At 51.8% G+C, this 24951-nt stretch overlaps 1 protein-coding gene across 2 annotated transcripts in view; it reads left to right on the plus strand.

Annotated features, from left to right (window-relative positions):
• The window catches only part of CDH4 (cadherin 4), a 576830-nt gene that overhangs the window by 541687 nt on the left and 10192 nt on the right, over positions 1–24951 (plus strand). For both annotated transcript variants that reach the window (XM_057530175.1, XM_057530176.1), the window contains 2 exons: positions 5417–5554; positions 20804–20989. In XM_057530175.1, the coding sequence (XP_057386158.1) occupies positions 5417–5554; positions 20804–20989 (324 nt within the window). The remainder of the gene's footprint in view (positions 1–5416; positions 5555–20803; positions 20990–24951) is intronic.

The following is a 24951-nucleotide window of genomic DNA, read 5'->3' on the forward strand; positions in this document are numbered from 1 at the left end:
AGCGGCATAAACCGCTTCTAAACGTGGTTATTGAAGTGCAAGGAAGCCTTAGCTGTACGGGATGATCTAAGACAGAACTGGACGGAGGGTCCGGTGTCTGTCTGCACTGTGGGGGTGACTCTGGCGAGGCCAGATGGCGGAGCCCTCACCACGGCACCCCGACTGAGGCCACGACCGTCGGGCCCCGAGTCTGCCCTCAGGCCCCGTCGGTGCCCCAGAGGGTCGGGGACAGTGTGCTGGGAAAACATCAGCAGAATCCTGTTCTCTTCGTGCATTAGGTCCCCGGTCGTCCCACTGTTCTTCCTGTGATAATGTCCCTCACAAAAAGAATGGCAGTAACAGGCGGGACAGTCAGACCCCCTTCTGTGGCAGAGGACAGAAACCGGCTCCAACTGGATCAAACAAAAAAGAGGAGTAAGTGGCTCATGTGATTGAACACAGAGGGCGCCTTCAGGCCTAGCTGGATCCGGGACGCTCTGGGCAGGACCCTCGCCGAGGGCACACGGGGACCTGAGGTTCGGGTTTGGTTTGTCAGTCTACCCACCCTGGCACTGGTACTGTCCCCAGCCTGCCGCCGCCGTGTCCCAGCTGAGGCAGCAGTGACCAGAGATGACCAGCCGCCTTTGATGGGCAAGAGGGAGGGGCGCTTATTCCCTGCTGGGGTCTGGAGGCCCAGAAGTCGCGAAGGAGGGACCCCTGCCCTGAGCGAGGTCCTGAGGTCAAGGGCCCGATGGACTTCTGAGCGTGCACCGGTCCACACACATGGAGGTGGACCCTGACCGTGCAGCTGTCGGGGGGAAGCGGGTTAAGGAGGGCGCCGCCATGCCCTTGGGGACCTTCTGTGCCGCATTCAGAAAGAGGCCTACTAGCATCTTGGCCGACGTCGCCGCCTGGGCAACACGGAGCCGTCTGCATTCATCCGTCACAGAGGCGCCGACCCGCATCAGGAATCCCAGCGGCCGCTCCAGCAGCCTCTGGTTTGCTGTGTGCCACTGGGGACATCATGAGACTCGGCGTCCCCACCTGTGAGACGGGGCAGGGCCACATCACCGAAAGAGTGAGCAGGAAAGCCCTTCCTAGCCCGGGACAGTCCCCGTGCTTCTGTCCCTCACCTGCCCCAACACCACCCCGACCCTGGGGACCCACATCGTGCCTGTCCCCGCGTCCCTCTCTGGTGAGCGCCGCACTCTCCTTTCAAGAACTGGCTCTCGTGGCACCTCCAGGGGAAGCCTCTCCCCGCTCCCTGAGGTCGTTTATCTCGTGAACAGCTGAGAGGACCTCAGCCACCTCACTGGGTGGTTGTGATGCACCTAACGGAGGGAGGGGTCCCTGTAGATGAAGGATGGATGGATGGATGGATGGATGAAGGATGGATGGATGGATGGATGGATGAAGGATGGATGGATGCATAGATGAAGGATGGATGGATGAAGGATGGATGGATGGATGGATGGATGAAGGATCGATGGATGCATAGATGAAGGATGGATGGATGGATGCATAGATGAAGGATGGATGGATGAAGGATGGATGGTTGGATGAAGGATGGATGGATGAAGGATGGATGGATGGATGAAGGATGGATGGATGAGGAGTTGGGTAGGGAGATGGATGAGGGAGAGAGGAAGAAGGGAAGGAGGCAAGAGTTATTAATCTTTTGTGAGAAAACTTTCAAAGTATGACATAGCGCCCAGGCAACTGTAAGCTATTTCTTTGATTTTTTCATGTCTCCTTGGGTGCAGGTTCTAACCACGTTCACAAAAGAGAACATCAGCTGTTTAGACGTGCGCTCAGTTCGTGTAACGAGCACGGACTGAGTGCATTCTGTGTACCGGCTCCAGGCTGGGCTTCCAGGGGCCCAGCCTGAGTGTGAGGCCGCCCTCGGGGTGCTCTCCATCTCCCAGGAGAGTCAGGCCCATGTTTGTTGAGTGGCTGTCAGAGGGGTTGATCCCAAGGACTGTGGGGCTGTGAGGAGGGCAGATCCATTCTGCGGCAGGGGAGGGGGGTCCCCTGGAGGCACCGTCACAGCTGGTTCTTGGCAGCGGGAACAGGGGCCCAGCACGAGGTGGGTCCCCAGGGTCTGGCCGGTGTCAGAGCAGGTGAGGGGGAAGAGCAGTGACTGTCCTGGCCTTGGAACTGCTTTCCCGCTCGCTATTTCAGGCACGTGGCCCTGCCCCATCTCCCAGGTGGGGACACTGGGCCCAGCACGGCACTGGGGCCCCTCCCCTCTCGCCCCTCACCTAGGAGCCTGTTCAGAGGCCCCGACGTGCTCTCCTCACTCTCCTCCTCCAGATACTGAATCCCTTGAAGGGACGCCCCAGCCGCGTGCCAAGGAGCTGTTTCCTGCTCCTCTGAGAGGCTCACTCCCGGGGGAGGCCTCTTGGAATAAGAGCCAGGGTGGCGGCGGGGGGGGGGGACGGGGGGATGGGCAGAGTTAGCACCGCCACCCCCCAGCTGCACGCCGGCCCTGGGCACACAGGCTGCGGCGCTGACAGAGGTGGAGCCCGGGCATCCGTCTGGGTGGGAGACAGCGTGAGCCCCCTGAGCCACCTCCCAGCTCTGGTCCACACCCTCCACTCAGCCCTCACTCATCCTGCCACCTCTAGGCAGAACAGCCCACCACCTCCTGGAAGCCTCCCTGGTTTCCCCGGCCCTCATTCCCTGAGAAGTTTCTGGCATCACCATGAGGCCTGTCCGGGAGGTACCTGGTCTGTGATGCCTGATGTCAGAGCCCAGGGCCACCAAACGTCTTGTTTTATTGAAGTACAGTTGATTTACAGTGTTGTGTTGGTTTGAGGTGTGCAACAAAGTGATTCAGTTATACATATATAAAGCCATATATTTTTCATATTCTTTCCCATTATGGTTTATCACAGGATATCGAATATAATTCCCCATGCCATACAGTAGGAACTTGTTGATTATCTGTTTTATATACAGTAGTGTGAATCTGTTAATCCCAAACTCCTAATATATCCCTCCCCTCCCTTTCCCCTTTGGTAAGTTTGTTTTCTGTGTCTGTGAGTCTGTTTCTGTTTTGTAAATAAGTTCATTTGTACTTTTTTTAAGATTCCACATATAAGTGATATCATATGGTATTTGTCCTTCTCTGACTTACTTCACTTAGTATGATCACCTCTAGGCCCATCCATGTTGCTGTAAATGGTATTATTTCATTCTTTTTTATGGCTAAGTAGTATTCCATGTATATATGTACCACATCTTCTTTATCCATTCATCTGTCCATGGACATTTAAGTTGCTTCCATGTCTTGGCTATTGTATACAGTGCTGCTGTGAACATTGGGGTGCATGTATCTTTTCGGGTTATGGTTTTCTCCGGGTATATGCCCAGGAGTGGGACTGCAGGATCATACAGTAACTCTATTTTTAGTTTTTTTAAGGAACCTCCATACTGTTCTCCATTGGTTGTACCAATTTACATTCTCACCAACAGTGTAGGAGGGTTCCCTTTTCTCCACACCCTCTCCAGCATTTATTGTTTGTAGACTTTTTTTTTTTTTTTTAATTTATGGCGGTGTTGGGTCTTCATTTCTGTGTGAGGGCTTTCTCTAGTTGTGGCAAGTGGGGGCCACTCTTCATCGCGGTGCGCGGGCCTCTCACTATCGCGGCCTCTCTTGTTGCGGAGCACAGGCTCCGGACGCGCAGGCTCAGTAATTGTGGCTCACGGGCCCAGTTGCTCCGCGGCATGTGGGATCTTCCCAGACCAGGGCTCGAACCCGTGTCCCCTGCATTGGCAGGCAGATTCTCAACCACTGCGCCACCAGGGAAGCCCTTTTGTAGACTTTTTGATGATGGCCATTCTGACTGCTGTGAGGTGGTATCTCTTTGTAATTTTGATTTGCGTTTCTCTAATAATTAGCGATGTTGAGCATCTTTTCACGTGCCTCTTGGCCATTTATATGTCTTCTTTGGAGAAATGTCTGTTTAGGTCTTCTGCACATTTTTTGATTGGGTTGTTTGGTTTTTTGTTATTGAGTTGTGAGCTGTTTGTATATTTTGGAGATTAAGCCCTTGTCGGTCGAATCATTTGCAAATATTTGCTCTCAGTCTGTAGGTTGTCTTTTCATTTTGTTTATCGTTTCCTTTGCTATGCAAAAGCTAACGTTTGTTTATTTTTGCTTTTATTTCTATTGCCTGGGGAGACTGACCTAAGAAAACATTGCTACGATTTATGTCAGAGAATGGTTTGCCTATGTTCTCTTCTAGGAGTTTTATGGTGTCATGTCTAAGTCTTTAAGCCATTTTGAGTTTATTTATTTATGTGTATGGTGTGAGAGGGAGTGTTCTTATTTCATTGATTTACATGCGGCTGTCCTGCTTTCCCACATGGGCTGTGGGTCTGGGAAGGAGAGAGAGAGATGGAGGGACTCATGGATGGATGGAGGAGTGGATGAGTGGATGGAGGGAGGCTGGGAGGGAGGGAAAGAGAGTGGAAGTTTGTGACCGTCTGCTGTTTATAATTCCTTCCAGAGCCCCCTAGGGATCCTGAGCACATTTCCCTGAATCATGGGGCTGAGAAGTGGGCTCTTCCCTGAACCTCTTAGGGGAGCGGGACTTGGGATCGTTCATTCCTTGGAGGCATTTCAGAAGGTCCCTTTCTGCCCTGGACCCCAGAACCCTCCCCCTAATGGTGCCAGTGAGAGGTGGGCTGTGGTCCCGGCAGAGAGCTGCCCGCCAGGCTCGTCCTCACCTGTCATAGTGGAAACACCTGCGGCCTCTGCTCAGAACAGGGGTGTGGCAAGGCCCCCTCTGCTGGCCTGGGGTTGCTGCACCAGTGGGTCCGGGTGAGGCCTGGGTGGAGAAGGGCTGGGAGGCCCCTTCAGTGCCCAGTGAAACTCACCGTCCCCATCAAGCATCATTTGCCTTTTAAATTCACACCTGCATCCGAACGCTAACCACTCCTTCCAGACTGTGTTCAGACACAGAGTGTGCTGGCGTCTGTGTACCTGCAGAGAGAGGGGAGAGGGCTTGACTTCCCTTCTCCTGTTTGAATTTCTGCACTGAGGCTGAACTTGACACTGAGGATGCTAAAGAAATGAGGTCCCCGCAGACACACGTCTGGGGGTCGCCCCTCTCTGCACACTGTCCGCCCCTGGTCTGGCAAACCCAGCACAGCGTGCTGTGTGGTCCAGGCCCCCTTTTCCTTCTTTCTACCTCGATCTACACCCGTGGAAGCCAGGCACTGAGATGAAGGCAGAGACTTCACCACCCACAGCAAGTGAGAACTTTCTTCTGCCAGGTCACCTGCCGAGCGCCCTGCGGCCAGCACCCCCGGGCAGGAAGGGGACCCAGCTAAGTCCATCCGGGGAATATATTTCTTTAATGAAAGTATAAACAGCCTGTAAACTAAAACCCAAACTGATGCTCTGTTCCTTCCCCTCATCCCCTTCTAGAAAGTTCAGCAGTACACAGTCATTGTTCAAGCCACAGACATGGAAGGAAACCTGAACTATGGCCTCTCCAACACGGCCACAGCCATCATCACGGTGACGGACGTGAACGACAACCCGCCAGAGTTCACTGCCAGCACGGTGAGTGCACGTCCCCTCGGGGGCAGTTCCCGGGCGTTCCGGTTGCTTCTCTCTCTGCTGCCACCTGATGGAAGGAGCTTGACAGACAGACAGGCTGTTAGCAAAGGCCCCGAGCGGCAGGGGGCTGAGCGGGAGAGGAGCTCCAGGTGTCTGCAGACCCGATACTGAGCACTGACTGACACCTGGACAGGCTCCCAGGACAGCGTGAGATGGACGCTCCTCCTGAATCCGGAGGAGTTGACCAGCGGAGTTTGCGCTCCAGGGCCAGCCAGTGTGGGGGGTGTGCGTGGCTGTGTGCCAGGCAGGACTGTCTGGGGGACGCCTGGGGACAGGGCAGGTCCCTGCGGCAGGACCGTGGCTGGCCCTCCACGGCCCACCATCAGCAGGGGGGCAGCGGGGCGTGGGGGACACGTTGTACGTCCTGCCCCTCCGGGCACGGCCGGCGGGCTGGGACCAGGCCACGTGCCAGGCTGCCCAGAGCCCAAATGACCACAGGAACGCCCTCGCGGCAGAGCCGAGGGATCACAGAGCCACGAGTCACAGGCTCCTGGTTCCTCTGGATTCCAAAGGAGCTGCGTCTTTTGGGCCACGCCCCCCGGGGTGGAGCTGCTGACAGTATGGGAACATACACCACCCCCCGCAGGTGCCCATCCAGAAATGCGGCAGATGCAGGGGCCAGATGGGCAGAGGGGAGGGTCAGCGAGGACTCCCAGGGCAGTGCTGGGAGGCGGAGGCCGCCCCCTCCCCCCAGGGTCTCACCCCCGCGGCACCGAGTGGATGAGAGAGTAACGGCAGTAACAGTAACAGAAGAACTGGAGCACAGGCCGGGCTGTGGAGCTCCCCCGCTCCACCAGGCAGCAGCCTGGGCTTCCTGGTCGACCTCTGGTCCCCACCGGCCCCATGAGGCTCGGCACCCAGTTCTGGAGGAGGGTGCTGAGGCTCAGAGGGGCTGAGTCACTTGTCCAGAGCTGCTCAGCCCACTGGTGGGGGGGGGGACAGAGAGGAGACCCCTCATTCTCCCAGTGGGTGGGTCAGCTTGCCGTGAAGGCATCTCGCAGGCCAGAGCCCCTCGCAGGGAGCCCCACCACAGCGTCCCCGCGTGCCCTCATCCTGCTTCCCCACCCCCCACAGGCTCCAAATTCTGGAGTCCCCACATCCCTGCAATGAGGCATCTCAGAGTCCTAGGCTCTGTGTCCGGCTGGACCAAGCCAGAGGAGGGCAGCCTCAGCCATGAGGGCACAGCGCCATCTGGTGGGCAGATGGAAGATCGCCCCACAGAGGGAGCAGCTCAGGCCTCTGCCCCCTGCTTAGGGTGGGATGGCTTCCATTCTGTTTGCTCTCCAAGGCCAGTGGGCAGTGGCAGGAAGGGCTCAGGAGCAGCGTCCCGGGGAGTCTGGACATGAGGAGAGCAGCTCCTTGTTCGTTGCACTGAGGTCTGACGTGCCTACAGTATGAGGCACAAATCTTGAGTGAAACCTTCCCCCCCGGCCAGCAGCAACCCAGGCCCATCGTCCAAGGTGAGCTTTACCTGTTCTAGGACGTCATATAAACGGAGTCACACGGAACACATGATTCCCTGGAGCCTCCCACCCGGTGGCATAAGGCTTCTGGGATCCTTCTTTGTTGTTGTATCAGTTCAGTCAGATAGGGCCCCCGCCCATCTGGGTTCTTTCTGTTCTCAGCTTGGATCCTTTGGAACTTTTAGGAACAAGTTTTCATTGCCTCACCCGGCTGCACTTAATCATTATCTGTCTCTTTTTTAAAAATTAACTTGAGTATTTGGTTAGGTAATTCACACACACGGTACAGCACCTTAAAAGGTATAAAATGACTTACTTTGAGGAGGAGCCCCTTGTGTTTTCACTCTGACCCTTGCGTTGTTTTTGGTTTTTCCGCTTATGATATGTCTTGAAGACCTTTCCATATCCACAGATTCCGAACAGCCTTGGAATTTTTTTCAACATGTGTTTAGAAATAATTTCAAGCTCACAGAAAAGTTGCAAGAATAGAAACAGGGAAAAGAATAGCCTCACAGAGAGAAGACAAGATGGTGGAGTAGAAGGCCTTGAGCTCACCTCCTAACACAAAAGCACCAAAATCACAACTAACTAACTGCTGAACAGTCATCAATAAAAAAGAAAGACTGGGGCTTCCCTGGTGGCGCAGTGGTTGAGAGTCTGCCTGCCAATGCAGGGGACGTGGGTTCAAGCCCTGGTCTGGGAAGATCCCACATGCCGCGGAGCGGCTGGGCCCATGAGCCACAATTACTGAGCCTGCGCGTCTGGAGCCTGTGCTCCACAACAGGAGAGGCTGCGATAGTGAGAGGCCCGCGCACCGCGATGAAGAGTGGCCCCCCGCTTGCCGCAACTAGAGAAAGCCCTCGCACAGAAACGAAGACCCAACACAGCCATAAATAAATAAATTAAAAAAAAAAAAAAAAAAAAGAAAGACTGGGGCTTCCCTGGTGGTGCAGTGCTTAAGAATCGCCTGCCAATGCAGGGGACACAGGTTTGAGCCCTGGTTCGGGAAGATCCCACATGTCGTGGAGCAACTAAGCCCGTGTGCCACAACTACTGAAGCCCATGTGCCTGGAGCCCGTGCTCCGCAACAAGAAGCCACTGCAGTGAGAAGCCCGTGCACCACAACGAAGAGTAGCCCCCACTCACCACAACTAGAGAAAGCCCGTGCGCAGCAACGAAGACCCAACACAGCCAAAAATAAAATAAATAAATAAATTTTAAAAAATAAAAAAGACTGGACCCAGCCAAAAAAGATATTCTACATCCAAGGATATAAAGAAGAAACCACAACAAGATGGTAGGAGGGGCACACTCAGAATATTATCAAATCCCATACCCCCTGGGTGGGCAATTCACAAACTGGAGAATAATTATATCACAGAATTTCACCCACAGGAGTGAGAGTTCTGACCCCCAACTCAGGCTCCCCAGCCTGGGGGTCTGGCATCAGGAGGAGTCCCCAGAGCATTTGGTTTTGAAAGCCAACAGGGCTTGACTGCAGGAGCTCCACTGGACTCCACAGGGAAGCAGAGACCCCACTCTTGGAGGATGCACACAACGTATCACATGTACTGGGTCCCCAGGGCAAGGGCAGTGACTTCATAGGACACTGGGCTGGACCTACCTGCTGCTCTTGATGGGTCTCCTGGGGAGGCGGGATGTGGCTGTGGCTCTCCCTGGGGATGCGGACACTGTTGGTGGCTATGTCGGGGAGTGTTCAGCTATGTGAACTGTCGAGGAGGCAGAAATCTCACCAGCACCAAGACCCGGCCCCACCCAACAGCCTGCAGGCTCCAGCACTGAGGGATGCCTCAGGCCAAGCAACCAGCAGGGCAGGAACTCAGCCTCACCCACCAGCAGACAGGCTGCCTAAAGACTTCCTGAGCTGCAGCCACCCCTAGACACACCCCTTGACACGGCCCTGCCCACCAGAGGGACAAGACCCAGCTCCACCCCCCAGTGGGCAGGCATCAGTCCCTCCCACCAGGAAGCCTGCACAAGCCCCTTAGACCAACCTCACCCACCAGGGGGCAGACACCAGAAGCAAGAGGAAACACAACCCTGCAGCCTGCGGAATGGAAACTGCAATCACAGAAAGTTAGACAAAATGAGATGGCAGAGGAATATATCCCAGACGAAGGAACAAGATAAAACCCCAGAAGAACAACTAAGTGAAGTGGAGATAGGCAATCTACCAGAGAAAGACTTCAGAGTAATGATCGTAAAGATGATCCAAGATCTTGAAAAAAGAATGGATGCACAGAGTGAGAAGATACAAGAAATTTTTAACAAAGAATGAGAAAATATAAAGAACAACCAGAGTTGAAGAATATAATAACTGAAATGAAAAATACACTAGAAGGAATCCATAGCAGACTAAATAAGGCAGAAGAATGGATAAGTGAGCTGGAAGACAGAATGGGGGAAATCACCGCTGTGGAACAGGATAAAGAAAGAAAAAAGAATGAAAAGAAAGAAGGACAGTTTAAGAGATCTCTGGGACAGCATTCAACGCACCAACATTTGCATTATAGGGGTCCCAGAAGGAGAAAAGAGAGAGAGAGAGCCTGAGAAAATATTTGAAGAGATAATAGCTGAAAATTTCCCTAACATGGGAAGGGAAACAGTCACCCAAGTCTAGGAAGCACCGAGTGTCCAATACAGGATAAACCCAAGAGGAACATGCCAAGATACATAGAAATCAAACTGACAAAAATTAAAGACAAAGAGAAAATATTAAAAGCAACAAATAACATACAAAGGAATCCTCATAAGATTATCAGCTGAGGGCTTCCCTGGTGGCGCAGTGGTTGAGAATCTGCCTGCCAGTGCAGGGGACACGGGTTCGAGCCCTGGTCCGGGAAGATCCCACATGCCACGGAGCAACTAAGCCCATGTGCCACAACCACTGAGCCTGTGCTCTAGAGCCTGCGAGCCACAACTACTGAGCCTGCATGCCACAGCTACTGAAGCCTGCGTGCCTAGAGCCCGTGCTCCGCAACAAGAGAAGCCACCACAACGAAGAGTAGCCCCAACTCGCTGCAACTAGAGAAAGCCCGCTCACAGCAACAAAGACCCAACGCAGCCAAAAATAAATAAATAAAATAAATAAATTTATTTAAATAAAAAACGATTATCAGCTGATTTTTTTCAGCAGAGACTATGCAGGCCAGAAGGGAGTGGCAGGATATATTTAAAGTGATGAAAGGAAAAAACCTACAACCAAGAATACCTAGCAAGGCTCTCATTCAGATTTGATGGAGAAATCAAAAGCTTTATAGACAAGCAAAAGCTAAAAGAATTTAGCACCACCAAACCAGCTTTACAACAGACACTAAAGGAACTTCTCTAAGTGGAAAAGAAAAGGCCACAACTAGAAACACGAAAATGATGAAATGGGAAAGCTCACCAGTAAAGGCAAACATACAGTAAAGGTAGGAAATCATCCACACACAAGAATGATATCAACACCAGCAATCGTGAGAAGAGGAGAGTACAAATGCAGGATACTGGAAATGTGTCTGAAATTAAGAGATCAGCAATTTAAAACAATCATATATTTATATAGACTGCTATATCAAAACCTCATGGTAACCACAAACCAAAAATCTATAATAGATATACACACAAAAAAGAAAAAGGAATCCAAACACAACACTAAAGATAGTCATCAAATCATAAGAAGAGAGAACAAAAGAGGAAAGGAAGAAAAAAGACCTACAAAAACAAATACAAAACAATTAACAAAATGCCAATAAGAACATACATATCAGTAATTACCTTAAATATAAACGGCTTAAATGCTCCAACCAAAAGACATGGACTGGCTGAATGGATACAAAAACAAGACCCGTATATATGTTGTCTGCAAGAGACCCACTTCAGACCTAGAGACACATACAGACTGAAAGTGAGGGGATGGAAAAAGATATTCCATGCAAATGGAAATCAAAAGAAAGCTGGAGTAGCAATACTCATATCAGATAAAACAGACTTTAAAATAAAGACTACTACAAGAGACAAAGGAGGACACTACATAATGATCAAGGGATCGATCCAAGAAGAAGATATAACAACTGTAAATATATATGCACCCAACACAGGGGCATATACCTCAGTATATAAGGCAACTGTTAACAGATATAAAAGGAGAAATTGACAGTAAACAAATAATAGTGGGGGACTTCAACGCCCCACTTACATCAATGGACAGATCATCCAGAAAATCAATAAGGAAACACAAGCCTTAAATGACACATTAGACCAGATGCACTTAATTGATATCTATAGAGCATTCTATCTGAAAGCAGCAGAATACACATTCTTTTCAAGTGCACACAGAATATTCTCCAGGATAGATCATGTGCTGGGCCACAAAGTGAGCCTCAGTAAATTTAGGAAAATTGAAATCATATCAAGCATCTTTTCCAACCACAACACTATGAGATTAGAAATCAACTACAAGAAAAAAAAAACTGCAAAAAAGCACTAACACATGGAGGCTACATGGAGGCTGTTCAATATGCTAGTGAACAACCAGTGGATCACTGAGAAAATCAAAAAATACCTAGAGACAAATGAAAACAAAAACACTATGATCCAAAAGCTATGGAACGCAGCAAAAGCAGTTCTAAGAGGAAAGTTTATAGTGATACAAGCTTACCTCAGGAAAAAAGAAAAATCTCAAACAACCTAACCTTACATTAAAGCAACTAAAAATGAAGAACAAACAAAACCCAAAGTTAGTAGAAGGAAAGAAATCATAAAGATCAGAGCAGAAATAAATGAAATAGAGACTAAGAAAACCATAAAAAAAAAGATCAATTAAAGTAAAAGCTGGTGCTTTGAAAAGATAAACAAAATTGATAAAACTTTAGCAAGACCCATCAAGAAAGGTACAATCTCCCAAAACTGAACCAGGAAGAAATAGAAAATATGAAAAGACCAATTACAAGTACTGAAATTGAATCTGTGATTTAAAAACTCCCAACAAACAAAAGTCCAGGACCAGATGGTTTCACAGGTGAATTCTATCAAACATTTAGAAAAGAGTTGACACCTATCCTTCTGAAACTATTCCAAAAAATTGCAGAAGAAGTAACATTTCCAAACTCATTCTATGAGGCCACCATCACTCTGATACCAAAACCAGCCAAAGATACTTCAAAAAAAAAGAAAATTACAGGCCAATATCACTGATGAACACAGACGCAAAAATCCTCAGCAAACCACTAGCAAACTGAATCCAACAGTACATTAAAAGGATCATACACCATGATCAAGTGGGATCCATCCCAGGGATGCAAGGATTTTTCAATATCTGCAAATCAATCAGTGTGATACACCACATTAGCAAATTGAAGAATAAAACCATATGATCATCTCAATAGATGCAGAAAAAACTTTTGATAAAATTCAACACCCATTTATGATAAAAAAAAAAAAACTGTCCAGAAAGTAGGCATAGAGGGAACCTACCTCAACATAATAAAGGCCATATATGACAAACCCACAGCTAACATCATACTCAATGGTGAAAAGCTGAAAGCATTTCCTCTAAGATCAAGAACAAGACAAGGGGACTTCCCTGGTGGCGCAGTGGTTAAGAATCCGCCTGCCAATGCGGGGGACACGGATTCAAGCCCTGGTCTGGGAATATCCCATATGCTGCAGAGCAACTAAGCCCATGCGCCACAACTAAGCCCATGCGCCACAACTACTGAGCCCACATGCCACAACTACTGAAGCCCGTGCGCCTAGAGCCTGTGCTCCGCAACAAGAGAAGCTACCGCAATGAGAAGCCCACGCACCACAGCAAGAGTAGCCCCCGCTCGCTGCAACTAGAGAAAGCCCGCACACAGCAACAAAGACCCAACACAGCCAAAAATAAAAATAAATAAATTTAAAAAGAACAAGACAAGGATGTCCACTCTCGCCACTTTTATTCAACATAGTTTTGGAAGTCCTAGCCACAGCAATTGGAAAAGAAAAAGAAATAAAAGGGATCCAAATTGGAAAAGAAGAAGCAAAACTGTCACCATTTTCAGATGACATTACACTATACATTGAGAATCCTAAAGATGCTACCAGAAAACTACTAGAGCTCATCAGTGAATTTGGTAAAGTTGCAGGATACAAAATTAATACACAGAAATCTGTTGCATTTCTATACATACACTAACAACAGAAGATCAGAAAGGGAAATTAAGGAAACAATCCCATTTACTGTTGCATCAAAAAGAATAAAATACCCAGGAATGAACCTACCTAAGGAGAAAAAATAAAAAACCTGTACTCCGAAAACTGTAAGATGCTGATGAAAGAAATTGAAGATGACATAAACAGATGGAAGCATATACCAAGTTCTTGGATTGGGAGAATCAATATTGTCAAAATGACTATACTACCTAAGGTAATCTACAGATTCAGTGAAATCCCTATCAAATTACCTATGGTATTTTTCACAGAACTAGAACAAAAAGTTTTAAAATTTGTATGAAAACACAGAAGACCCCGAATAGCCAAAGCAATCTTGAGAAAGAAAAATGGAGTTGGAGGAATCAGGCTCCCTGACTTCAGGCTATACTACAAAGCTACAGTAATCAAAACAGCATGGTACTTGCACAAAAACAGAAATACAGATCAATGGAACAGGACAGAAAGCCCACAAATAAACCCACACACCTATCAATCTATGACAAAGGAGGCAAGAATATACAATGGAGAAAAGACAGTCTCTTCAATAAGTAGTGCTGGGGAAACTGTACAGCTACATGTAAAAGAATGAAATTAGAACATTCTCTAACACCATACAAAAAATAAATTCAAAATGGATTAAAGACTTAAACATAAGACCGGATACTATAAAACTCCTAGAGGTAAACACAGGGAGGACACCCTTTGACATATCACAGCAATACATCTTTGGATCCATCTTCCAGAGTAATGAAAACAAAAACAAAAATAAACACATGGGACCTAATTAAACTTAAGAGCTTTTGCATAGCAAAGGAAACCATAAAGAAAACGAAAAGACAACCTATGGAATGGGAGAAAATATTTTCAAATGAAGCAACTGACAAGGGATTCATCTCCAAAATCAGCTCATGCAGCTCAATATCAAAAAAACCCAATCAAAAAATGGGCGGAAGACCTAAGTAGAAATTTCTCCAACGAAGACATATAGATGGTGAAAAGGCACATGAAAAGATGTTCAACATCACTAATTAGAGAAATGCAGATCAAAACTGCAATGAAGTATCACCTCACACCAGTTAGAATGGACATCAGAAAATCTACAAACAACAAATGCTGGAGAGGGTGTGGAGAAAAGGGAACCCTCTTGCACTGTTGGTGGGAATGTAAATTGGTGCAGCCACTATGGAGAACAGTATGGAGGTTCCTTAAAAAACTGAATATAGAGCTACCATATGACCCAGCAATCCCACTCCTGGGCATATATCTGGAGAAAACCATAATTTGAAAAGATACATGCACCCCAGTATTCACTGCAGCACTATTTACAATAGCCAAGACATGGAAGCAACCTAAATGTCCATCGACAGATGAATGGATAAAGAAGATATGGTACATATATACAATGGAATATTACTCAGCTATAAAAAAAAGAATGAAATAATGCCATTTGCAGCAACATGGATGGACCTAGAGATGATCATACTAAGGGAAGTCAGACAGAGAAAGACAAATATCATATGATATCACTTACATGTGGAAACTAAAAAAATGATACAAATGAACTTATTTACAAAACAGAAACAGAGTCGTAGACATAGAAAACAAACTTATGGTTACCAAAGGGCCGGGGGATAATTTAGGAGGTTGGGATTAACATATACACACTACTATATATAAAATAGATAAAGAACAAGGACCTACTGTATAACACAGGGAACTCTACTCAATATTTTTTAATAACCTGTATGGGGAAAGAATCTGAAAAAGAATATACATATATATGTGTATAACTGAATCACTTTGCTGTACACCTGAAACTAACACACACTGTAAATCAACTGTGCTCCAATTAAAGCAAACAAACAGAATAGCCGCGCACGTCGACCCTGTCGGCGCCAGGCTGTGTGTGCCCGCAGCTCCCTGGAGGTGTGCCCACAGAATTCTTTCTGAGCTGCTTGAGAATCAGTAGTATGCATGATGCCCTCACATCTAAAGGCTTCTGAGTGTATTTCCTAAGAAGAGGGTTTTCTCTGTCAGGAAAACAGCTGCTGTCCCTTTTTCCACCAGAGACACCTGAGGTCACACAGTGAGACAGAGTCCAACCCACATCTCCTGCTCCCTCGGGCCCACCTTCGCACCACGGCTCTGTCCTTCAAGACCCCCGATGTGTCTCCCGTCCCCTTCTGAGCTGGAGCAGCCCTGCCTTCCGGGGCTTCCGCAGCTCCAGAGAGGGGCCCCGGGGCTGCCCTCACACCCGAGCTCCCGCGGGGCAGGTCCGCGGGGGACCACTTCCGCCCACTGCCCCGAGCCCTGGTCTGGCTCCGACGAGCCCTGGTCTGCCCTGCTCTGGCCCCCACGTGGCTCCTCCTGCTTCTAGCCTGAACCTCGTCTGCCCTCCTGCACGCCCGCCGCCCTGCAACACCCGCTGGTCCCCTGGAAAGGCCGGGTCCTAGACGGCCTGTGAGGAAGTGATGGGGAGGAGAAAAGGAGGGGGCGGTGGACCTTCCTGATCTGTTTGCACTGGGGTGTCCACACGAGGGCAGGGGAGGTGCTCAACAAGATACCCCCGGCTCCGCATACACGCCTGAAAAAGGGGCAGCCCGGGAATTACACTGAGACCCAGGAGGGAGTGTGCATGTGACCCAAGGAGGTGCCTTGGGGCACTTCCCAGGGGAGAGTTCCCGCCTGCACGCCTGGATGAAGGGAAGGTGGGCACAGCCTGGTTCCCGGGACTGTTCGTCAGGAGGATGCTCCCCCGGGCTTTCGGAGCGGCCGCCTCTTCCCGGCGTCGCCCCCGCCCCTCCTCCACCCCAGTCGGCCTCAGCCAGGCCCGGGCCCTGGAGGCCTGGCGAGCACATCGAGGCCCGGCCTGCTTACAGCCGGGGCTGAGGGGCGGCGGGGCTGAGGGGCGGGGGCGCGGACGTGTGTGGATTGGCATGGCTGGGGTTGCTAATGTCCCGGGGTCACACGTTATGACATGTCCCCCTCGGGACGGGTGGAAGGCAGGGCCCCAGGACACCGTCTGCTGGGCTCAGTGGGGGTGGGTGGGCGAAGGCCCAGGGCTCGCCGCACCCCCTGCACAGCCTGGCTAATTTTATCGAGCTTAATCAAGAACAATCAGCAGAAGCTGAAGAGGTGGTGGGGGGGATTTGCATGATCCGATTCCTAGTCTTAAATGTTAATTAGAAGTCATTTTCCCTTCGCCTGCTCCGAGCCTGCGCTCTGCTTGCTGCCACTACGAGGCTGTCTGGCCGTCAGAGGGCCCACTGACCTCAGCACCCCTGCAGGGTGAGGCGGGGCCACTGGGGTAGGGCCGAGGCCCCCAGGACACAGCCGCAGACCCGACCCCAGGGCCTCCCTCTGCCTCATCCTCAGGTCCTGGAGCAAAGCCCTGAGACCCAGCCACACACAGGCCCACAGGAGGGTCTCCTGGAGTCGGGAAGCCCCGTTCTGCGGCCCCCCCGCCCCCGGGTCCCTCCTAGCTTTGTGCCCTTGGGCTGATAGTCGGACCTTCGGAACGTTTTCCCCTCTTGACGCATAAGTGTTTCATGGCTCAAGGTGAAGCTGGGAGTATCCGCTCACCCACAGGGAAGTTTGTTCTCTGCCCTAAACACGCCGCGGGTGGTACCTGACCTCCATCGCAGGGGCACGGACGGGGCGGCGGAGCAGACAGGGTCCCGGCTCTGCCTTCAGCGGGCGAGGGGTTCACGGTGGAGGCACCAGAACATGCATTCCAAGTCCAGTTTCCTCATCTGTTAAGAAAGGGAGGATGGGAGTCCTTAAGGCACACGCACTACAGTTCAAGACTACGTGACAGGACACATTTGTCTTTACTGTATATTTGACTGGATGACCTATTCCCCATTCCAAGGCAAGCATGAATAAAATTAGGCTAAATATTTTTAAAAAGGGGGGGGTGAGATCATGGTGGGTCCCCTCCCAGGGTCATCTGAAGACAGAAGAGAGGACAGCAAGCACCCAGTAGCCCTTCTTTCTGGAAAGGGGGTGATCAAGCCCGTCTGTGAACCAAAAAGCTGGGGAGGTGCTCCAGGGTCCTCTCCCTGAGCTGGCGTCCCAAGGGCCACGTCCCGGGCGTCACTCACCTGTTCTCACAGCAGCACCGCAAGGAGGGGACAAGGCTCCAGAGTCACCACCCGGGCCCTGGGCCCCAGGCTCCTCCCTGTGGGTAGAGGAGGATGGACATCAGCCGCCAGGTCCCCCGTTATGAGCCACTGGTCCCACCCGTCAGATTCTGATTCCAAACTCAGAAGCCGATAGAAATCGTCACCGTTTTACTGGAGAGGAAACTAAATTTCAAAAATTAAAATCGCCGGAATGTTGTGCCACTACCACCTCCCGCTCCCCTGCACCAGTGCCTCGGCGCGCATCCCTGGGCCGGAGCCCCCGGGGCCTGGCGCTGCGGAAAAATGAAAAGAAGAGAGAAGGAGCTCGGAAGTGCCGTGGGCTGTGAGGGGGAGAAGGAGGGGAGGCTTAGAAATTCTGACTGCAAATGATAAAGAAACTCAAAACACAAAACAAAAATTAAAACCATCGGAATGTCAGAGGAGAATGCACGATTTCCAACAGAAGCCAACGCAGCCCCTGGGGCTCCAAGGCGGGCGGGGCCTTGACCGCATGCTGGCTGGGCGGGGCTTCCAGGGCAATCCCTGAGTTTCTGGCTCAGGAGAGGACTGGGTGGGGGGCACCCCCCTCGCAGTTAACACCCTTGGCCATACCAGGGTCCAGGGCCCAGAGGGAAGGCAGCTGGGGGAGGGTCAGGTCCTCAGGCCTGAGCCGCGCTGGGACCAGCGGTGGTTCGAATGCTGGAGCCAGAAACAGAAGCATCATCTCAGGGAGCTGGGCATCCCCCGTGGAGCGGGTGCCCTGCTGGTCCCCGGGTCTGTGGAGACAGGCTCTGCCATCCTCGGTCCTCTCGGCCTGGCCTCTCTTCCCTAAATCCTGGCTGGGCTTCACTGTTCCCACCCAAATCCTCCACTCTGCTAATCTGACCCTCTCCTGGGAGCCACACAGATTTCTGCAGAGGAGCTGGGATTGTGCTGGAAGGCCCAGGCACGAATAGGAAATCCACCAGGTCTCTCGAGATGGGGGTGCATGTGAATTCTGGACTACAGCTATGCAAGAAATTCCGTTCCGGGGCTTCCCTGGTGGCGCAGTGGTTGAGAATCTGCCTGCTAATGCAGGGGACACGGGTTCGAGCCCTGGTCTGGGAAGATCCCACATGCCACGGAGCAGCTGGGCCCGTGAGCCACAATTGCTGAGCCTGCGCGTCTGGAGCCTGTGCCCCGTGACGGGAGGGGCCGCGATAGAGAAAGGCCCGCGCACCGCGATGAAGAGCGGTCCCCGCACCGCGATGAAGAGTGGCCCCCGCTTGCCGCAACTGGAGAAAGCCCTCGCACGAACCGAAGACCCAACACAGCCAAAAATAAATAAATAAATAAATAAATAAATAAGAAAATCCTTTTAAAAAAAAAAAAAAAAAAGAAAAGAAATTCCGTTCCAACACTCTTCAAATTCTTCCTTTCCCAGATAACCGCCTTTACATCCCACGGGGAGTGGGAGAGGCTTTCCCTGTGCCTGAAAACCCAAAAAAATTAAATTTAAAACTCATTATGGCTAGGGGAAGGTTAATAAGAAAATCCTAAGCCAGACTTACCAGCTTAAGGCACTTCTTTGTGAACCTTTATTAAACTTGCATGAATTAAAATAGACTTTTCAAATAAACTGCACCCAGAAGTCTGGAAGGAACTAGTCTCTGGGACACGCAGCTCTCCCCATGCCATGAAACCACAGGCCCATATTCTCGGGGGACCAGAGCAGAGTGGGTGGAGGCGCCCAACAGGGCCCCCGTGGGGTGCACTGATACTGGGCTATGGCGGGGGGGCCTGTCAGGTGACGGTACCAGAACCCACCCTGATTATTTAAGACAGTAGCTGCCAAAGCACGTGAGTGGCCACAAACTCCGAGAGCCGGGTGCATCAGGTCGGGGGGCTCCGCCGGGAGTACCCCCACCTTCCGCTGCCATGGGCCGCAGATACCTCAGCTCCCATCTCCATCGCTGGACACGGTGCTACCACCCACCTCTGCCACTGCAGGCGCCAAAGCACAAGGTCTCTCTGCCTCTCTTCTGAATCAAAGTCATGAAGGTGTGTCCCACTGGCAGGTTCTAGATCACCTGACCAGGTCGTGGCAGTAGATGAGGGCGAGAAAGCACATTTCTGGAAAATAAAGAAGGGAATTCAGAAGGTGCTGGAGAGTCAGACAGCCTACTGATGTCCACTACACTGACCCTGGCAACTGAAACAAGAAGAGAATCTCCTTATCTCACAGAAGCTGCATTGTCTTCAGGCATGGCTGGATCCAGGCTCCGGCAGTCACTCAGCAGTGCTTTCTCTGGGCTGTGCCAAGATCTCTTAACCTCTCTTGCTTCTGTTTCTTCATCTGCAAAATGGGGATAAGAATGGGGTTCTCCTGAGGAACCAGCAGAATAATGCAAGGGCAGTACCTGCACAGAGTGGGCACTCGGTAACCATCGTTAGGGCTGCGCTGCTGTGAACACAACTGGAAATCCCCAGATATTTGTTCACACTTTGTCTCCAGGTTTTGTGGCTCAAAAGCACACTGCACTGTGACAGAATGGCCACACGATTTGCATGGCCCAGTGCCAAATAAGAACGCAGGGCCCTCGTTCACAAATTATGAAGAATTTCCAAATAACGCAGGGCCCTCGTTCACAAATTATGAAGAATTTCAAGACTGTGACAGCACAGCAGTAAACCGAGCTCGGGGCTCTTCTGAGCCCTCAGAACTCAGCTGCACAGCAGTGACTCTCGCCTGATAAGAGGTGCTCAGTTTTCCGTCACCACTTCGACACCAGCACCAACACGCCCCGCCACGCACACAGTCTTTACCTGCCCGTAACTACTGCGGCCACGTGAACCCCACTCACCGATGGGCGTGGTTTGCAGCCCTCACTGCTGCGGCAGGAAAGAAAGGGTTGAGGCTCTGTGTTTGGTCATCTGCACATCTGCAGCTGCTGACCCCAGGCCCTAAGCCCGTGTCGGGGACCACCGGGATGGCAGGAGCCCAGAGATGGTTCAGCTCGGAAAGCCCTCTGCAGCTGCGTCCCCACTCCTGTTCGTTTCCCATTTTGTAAGCACATTTTTATAGTCTCTTGCAAGCCCCAGGTATTTGCGTTGGTCCCCTGCTGCCTATGGGAAGGGCTGGAAGGGAATTTAGGAGGGAGGCCTGGCATGCGTGCACAGGTAGGGCTTAGTTTGGAGGCGGATACGTGCAGATGCGCCTCGGGCCTCGCTGGGCCTCCGCTGGAGGAAGCAGAGCCCTCTCTGGACGCCACCTCGTCGGCACGGACATGGGATGGGCCAACCTGTGGGAGTCACCGTGTCTGGGAGCAGCTGGAAGCAGAGGCCCCCCAGGGTCAGCAGAGAACCTTCTCCGGCCTCTCCAGGCTTCCGCACGGGTTCCTAATGTTGTCTTTTCTTACACTTCGCAGTACGCAGGCGAAGTCCCCGAAAACCGGGTGGAGACGGTGGTCGCAAACCTCACTGTGATGGACCGAGACCAGCCCCACTCCCCAAACTGGAACGCCGTCTACCGCATCATCAGCGGGGACCCCTCGGGCCACTTCACTGTCCGCACGGACCCCGTCACCAACGAGGGCATGGTCACCGTGGTGAAGGTGGGTGCTCGCCCCGCCTCCTGCTAGGCTCCCCGAGCTCTGCCCCCGCCACGTGCCCTGAGACAGACGTAACAGGGAGGATGCTCGGGCTCAGCGCGTGCCACCCCGGTGTCCGAGGGCAGAGGACTGCGCCCGACCTGCCAGGGGCAGAGGCAGCCTCCGCAGGACCGGTCACGTGACCCCAGGGACTCTGCAGGCCTGACCTGCCACCCACCCCCCAAAAGATAACTCTCCCGCCTTCTCCCTCGCACCTGGCCCTCAGCTGTTGAAGCTCAGAAGCCAAGAATCGGCCTCTTCTGCTTCCCCGCCGGGCGGCGACAAGGCTTGCCCGAGGCAGTGAGTGAGCTGTGCCCCAGGTGCCCAGAGGAGGGTCAGGGTGGCAGGAACACCGGGAGCAGGCCAGTTTGGGGGTCGCAGTAGCCTCTGGCCCCTCCTTCCCACCAGCCCCAGCAGCTCCCAGAGCAAGGCTCTGAGCGAAAGCACTTCACCCCGAGCCTCTGGGACGGGTCCCCCACGTGCACTGGTGCGCCCCCAGCCCTGCCCCACGAGCCTGCACCCACGCTGGGCTGCTCCCCCTCAGGGTGCAGACCCGGCCCCTGGGCTTTGAGCGAAGGGTCGCGGCCACATCTGGGGGAGGCAGCTGAGCGGAGGCCCAGTGAGGCTGTCCGGCCTCTGGTTGAAACTGTTGCAGCAAATTACCCATTGATTTCTCCGTTACCAATATGTTTTATCTTGCCCTCCGACAGACTTCCGTTGGCCATGATAATCTTTCTGGAAGGTGTCCTCACTCAGACTGGTGACACAATTTTTAATGCATGACATGTAGCATTATTCCCTGTCCTCCAGGGACACGAACGGATAAATACGGGAGAAGGACGACTTCCTTTAGTGACTTCTTCAGAGGCACAACCACCGTGATTTTATGAAGCAGTATATTTAAGTGGAGTCGCCCCCATCCCCCGCCAACGCTTGGGGGCCCTGGGGGAGGGGCTGGAGGCCTGGCAGCTGTTTAGTTCTTGGCGGCGGCGGCAGCGGAGGTGGGGGACCTCAGCCATGAAGAGGCAAGCGCCAGGGAGGGATGTGGCTTCTCACCGGGGGCTCCAGGGGGTCTGCAGGGAACACCCCTTCCTTCAGCAGATGAGGAGACCACGGCTGCAGAGGACGGGGTCTCCCGCAAGGTCAGCCGGGGGGACAGTGGGGAGGACAACGAGAGTGTCGGCGCAGAACCCTGATCTCTGCGGCCACCTCCAGGCCTTCCCGTCGGGCAGGCACTGCACCTTCGGGAGCCACGTCTCCGTCCCCTTTCCACACCTACCCAGCACTAGTACTCACTTTATAGTAAACTCCTTCTCGTACGCAATACCTTACTTAGTAGCAGGAGCTGAGAAGGCATGGGTTTGATGCACCAGATGTATGATTGTAAATACTCACAAAAATCAAGGCTGAGCTGCAGTGGGAGCCCGGCGATGGGGCAGGGCCGGACCAGATCAGCGGAGGCGCCTCCCGGCCAGGTAAGCAGGAGGCAGGGCAGCACGGCGGCGGGCCCCGTCACCAGCACCCCCAGGGCTCGCAGGACAACTGGTCCCACGAGGCGATCAGTTCCCCTGTGAGCAGAAATGTGTCACACTATTTATCACAGACGTTTCCAAGCGCACCTAGAAGCAAGAGAGACGGGTGTACCCTCATCTGCCACTTCAGCTTCACAGTTAACTAGCGTGCTGCCGTGTCGCTCCATCCATGTTTTGCTGCAGTGTGGTTCTAAGTCCAGGACCTCTGCTCACACAGCCACAGCCGTTGCGGCACCTGAGACAGCCAGCCACGCCTCCGTGATCTCCAATATGAGTCTACATTTAATTGCCCTTAATTTTCCAAAAGTGTCTCTTTGTGGTATGGTTTTTCAAATCTGGATCCAAACAGGGTCCCCACGTTGCATTCGGTTGTGCCGTCTCTTGAATCTCTCATAATCTAGAACATTCCCTCCACCTCTGACCTGTCACAAACGCAGGGTCCGCGGTGGTGAATCGGTCCGATCGCTTCCCCTCGGTGTATCTGGTCCCTCGCTCTCCGCTCTTCCGTAACCAGGGCTGCAGACCTGAAGGGCCCTTCCACGGCGAGGAGCCTGGTTGTCCCACGGACAGCCATCGGAGCCTGACCAGTGGGCTCCGGCGGTGACAGCCTGCTCCCATCACCGTGGAGCTGACTCCTCCCGTTACGACCAGCAAGCAGTCTGCAAAGACACAGCTCTCCACCCGCCTCCATCTGCTGGTCGCATCATCTACTGATGGTCATTGCCAAGTTAATTTCTTCATTAGGCGGTATAAAATGGTGCTTTACAATCCTATCATTCCTTGTACAGTCCTCGGCTAGAATGCTTCTACATAAAAGAGCCCTGCGATGATGCTGAAATGCAGGCCTGCCGCTGTCAGAACAACACCCACCCAAAGATGCCCACCCAGGTCCCAATCTCCCACATCTGTGCATATGTGGCAAAGGGGACTTTGCAGATGTGATTAAGTTAAGGATCTTGAGATGGGAGGTTACCCTGGATAGTCCTGGGGGGCCCCCAAGTAATCGCGGGGTCCTTATAAGAGTGACGCAGGAGGACCAGAGTCAGAGGAGACCTGAGGATGCAGCAGAGGTCTGAGAGAGACAGACTGGAAGATGCCGAGTTGCCGCTTTGAAGACGGAGGGAGGGAGGGGCTGAGAGCACAGGCGCCTCTCAGACGGAGCCAGAAAAGGCGTCCAGGAGCCTCCAGAAGCAACCAGCCCTGCCCACACCCCAACCTTAGCCCAGCAGCACAGACTTCTGACTTCTGGCCCCCAGAACTGTAAGATAACAAATCTGTGTTGTTTTAAGCCACTAAATAGGAACATGAAATTAATGCAGTTCAACAGAAAAGGCGAGAATGAGGCTTCATTCTCCACCTTTACTTCCGATTCTCAGAGCAGAGCTGGTGAGCCAGCAACAGGCAGTGTCACCACCTGCGTCCAGGCGGCTGCCGTAACAATTGTGTAACACGACACGCATTTACCCTTGCACTTTTCTGGAGGTCAGGAGCCCATAAGGACCCTGTGGCGGCATGTAGGGCCCACCTGGGTAATCCAGGACCACCTCCCAGCTCAAGACCCTTAACTTCATCGTGCCTGCAAAGTCCCCTTTTGCCAGGGAAAGTGACTGTCCACAGCTTCCAGAGATGAGGACCTGGGTAAATCCAAAAGCAGTCAATGAAATTGCGTTTTTCACTTTCTCGTCACGGTTAAGAGTGTGTAGATTTTTATACACTCAGTGTGTTTTGGTCAGCTGCAGTTATTACTGGTCTTGACCTCTGGCTAGAGGGCTCCTCCGGCAGCTGGTTCTGGGTGCTTCTGCTACATCCTTGTGTTGGGACCTGAGTGGACAGCCCAGGTTCGTCTTGCTGATTTTTTGCCTCACATCTGGATGGGCCATTCCTCTAGCGAGGAGTGGTACTTAGAAACCAACATCCAGACACAAGAGGTGCTCACTGCGGCTGCTGCCATTGCTACTGGATGTTGTCAGGGCAGAGCAAAGAAGTAACATTTCAGAGCATGTGCTTCCTGACAACCTCAAATCTACTTCGCCGATTCACATGATCGTTTCATCCAAATTGAACGTTGGAGGGTTTTACTTACCTTTGTTGATTTTATACTTGATCTCATTTCTCTTACACTGAAAATCTTGGTTCCTAACAACAGTAATATAATTGCTTATTTACTTTAACCTACAATATACAATCACCCCTCGGTATCCATGGGGGATTGGTTCCGGGACACACCCCCCCACAGGTAGATACCAAAATCCACAGATGCTCAAGTCCCTTATACAAAATGGCATAGTATTGGGTTGGCCAAAAAAGTTCGTTCGGGTTTTTCCATGAGAACTTTTTGGCCAACCGAATATTTGCATATAACCTACACACACTCTCCCGTGTACTTTAACTTAT

Source organism: Balaenoptera acutorostrata, chromosome 15 (assembly GCF_949987535.1).
Source record: "Balaenoptera acutorostrata chromosome 15, mBalAcu1.1, whole genome shotgun sequence".
NCBI classification, from domain to species: domain Eukaryota; kingdom Metazoa; phylum Chordata; class Mammalia; order Artiodactyla; family Balaenopteridae; genus Balaenoptera; species Balaenoptera acutorostrata.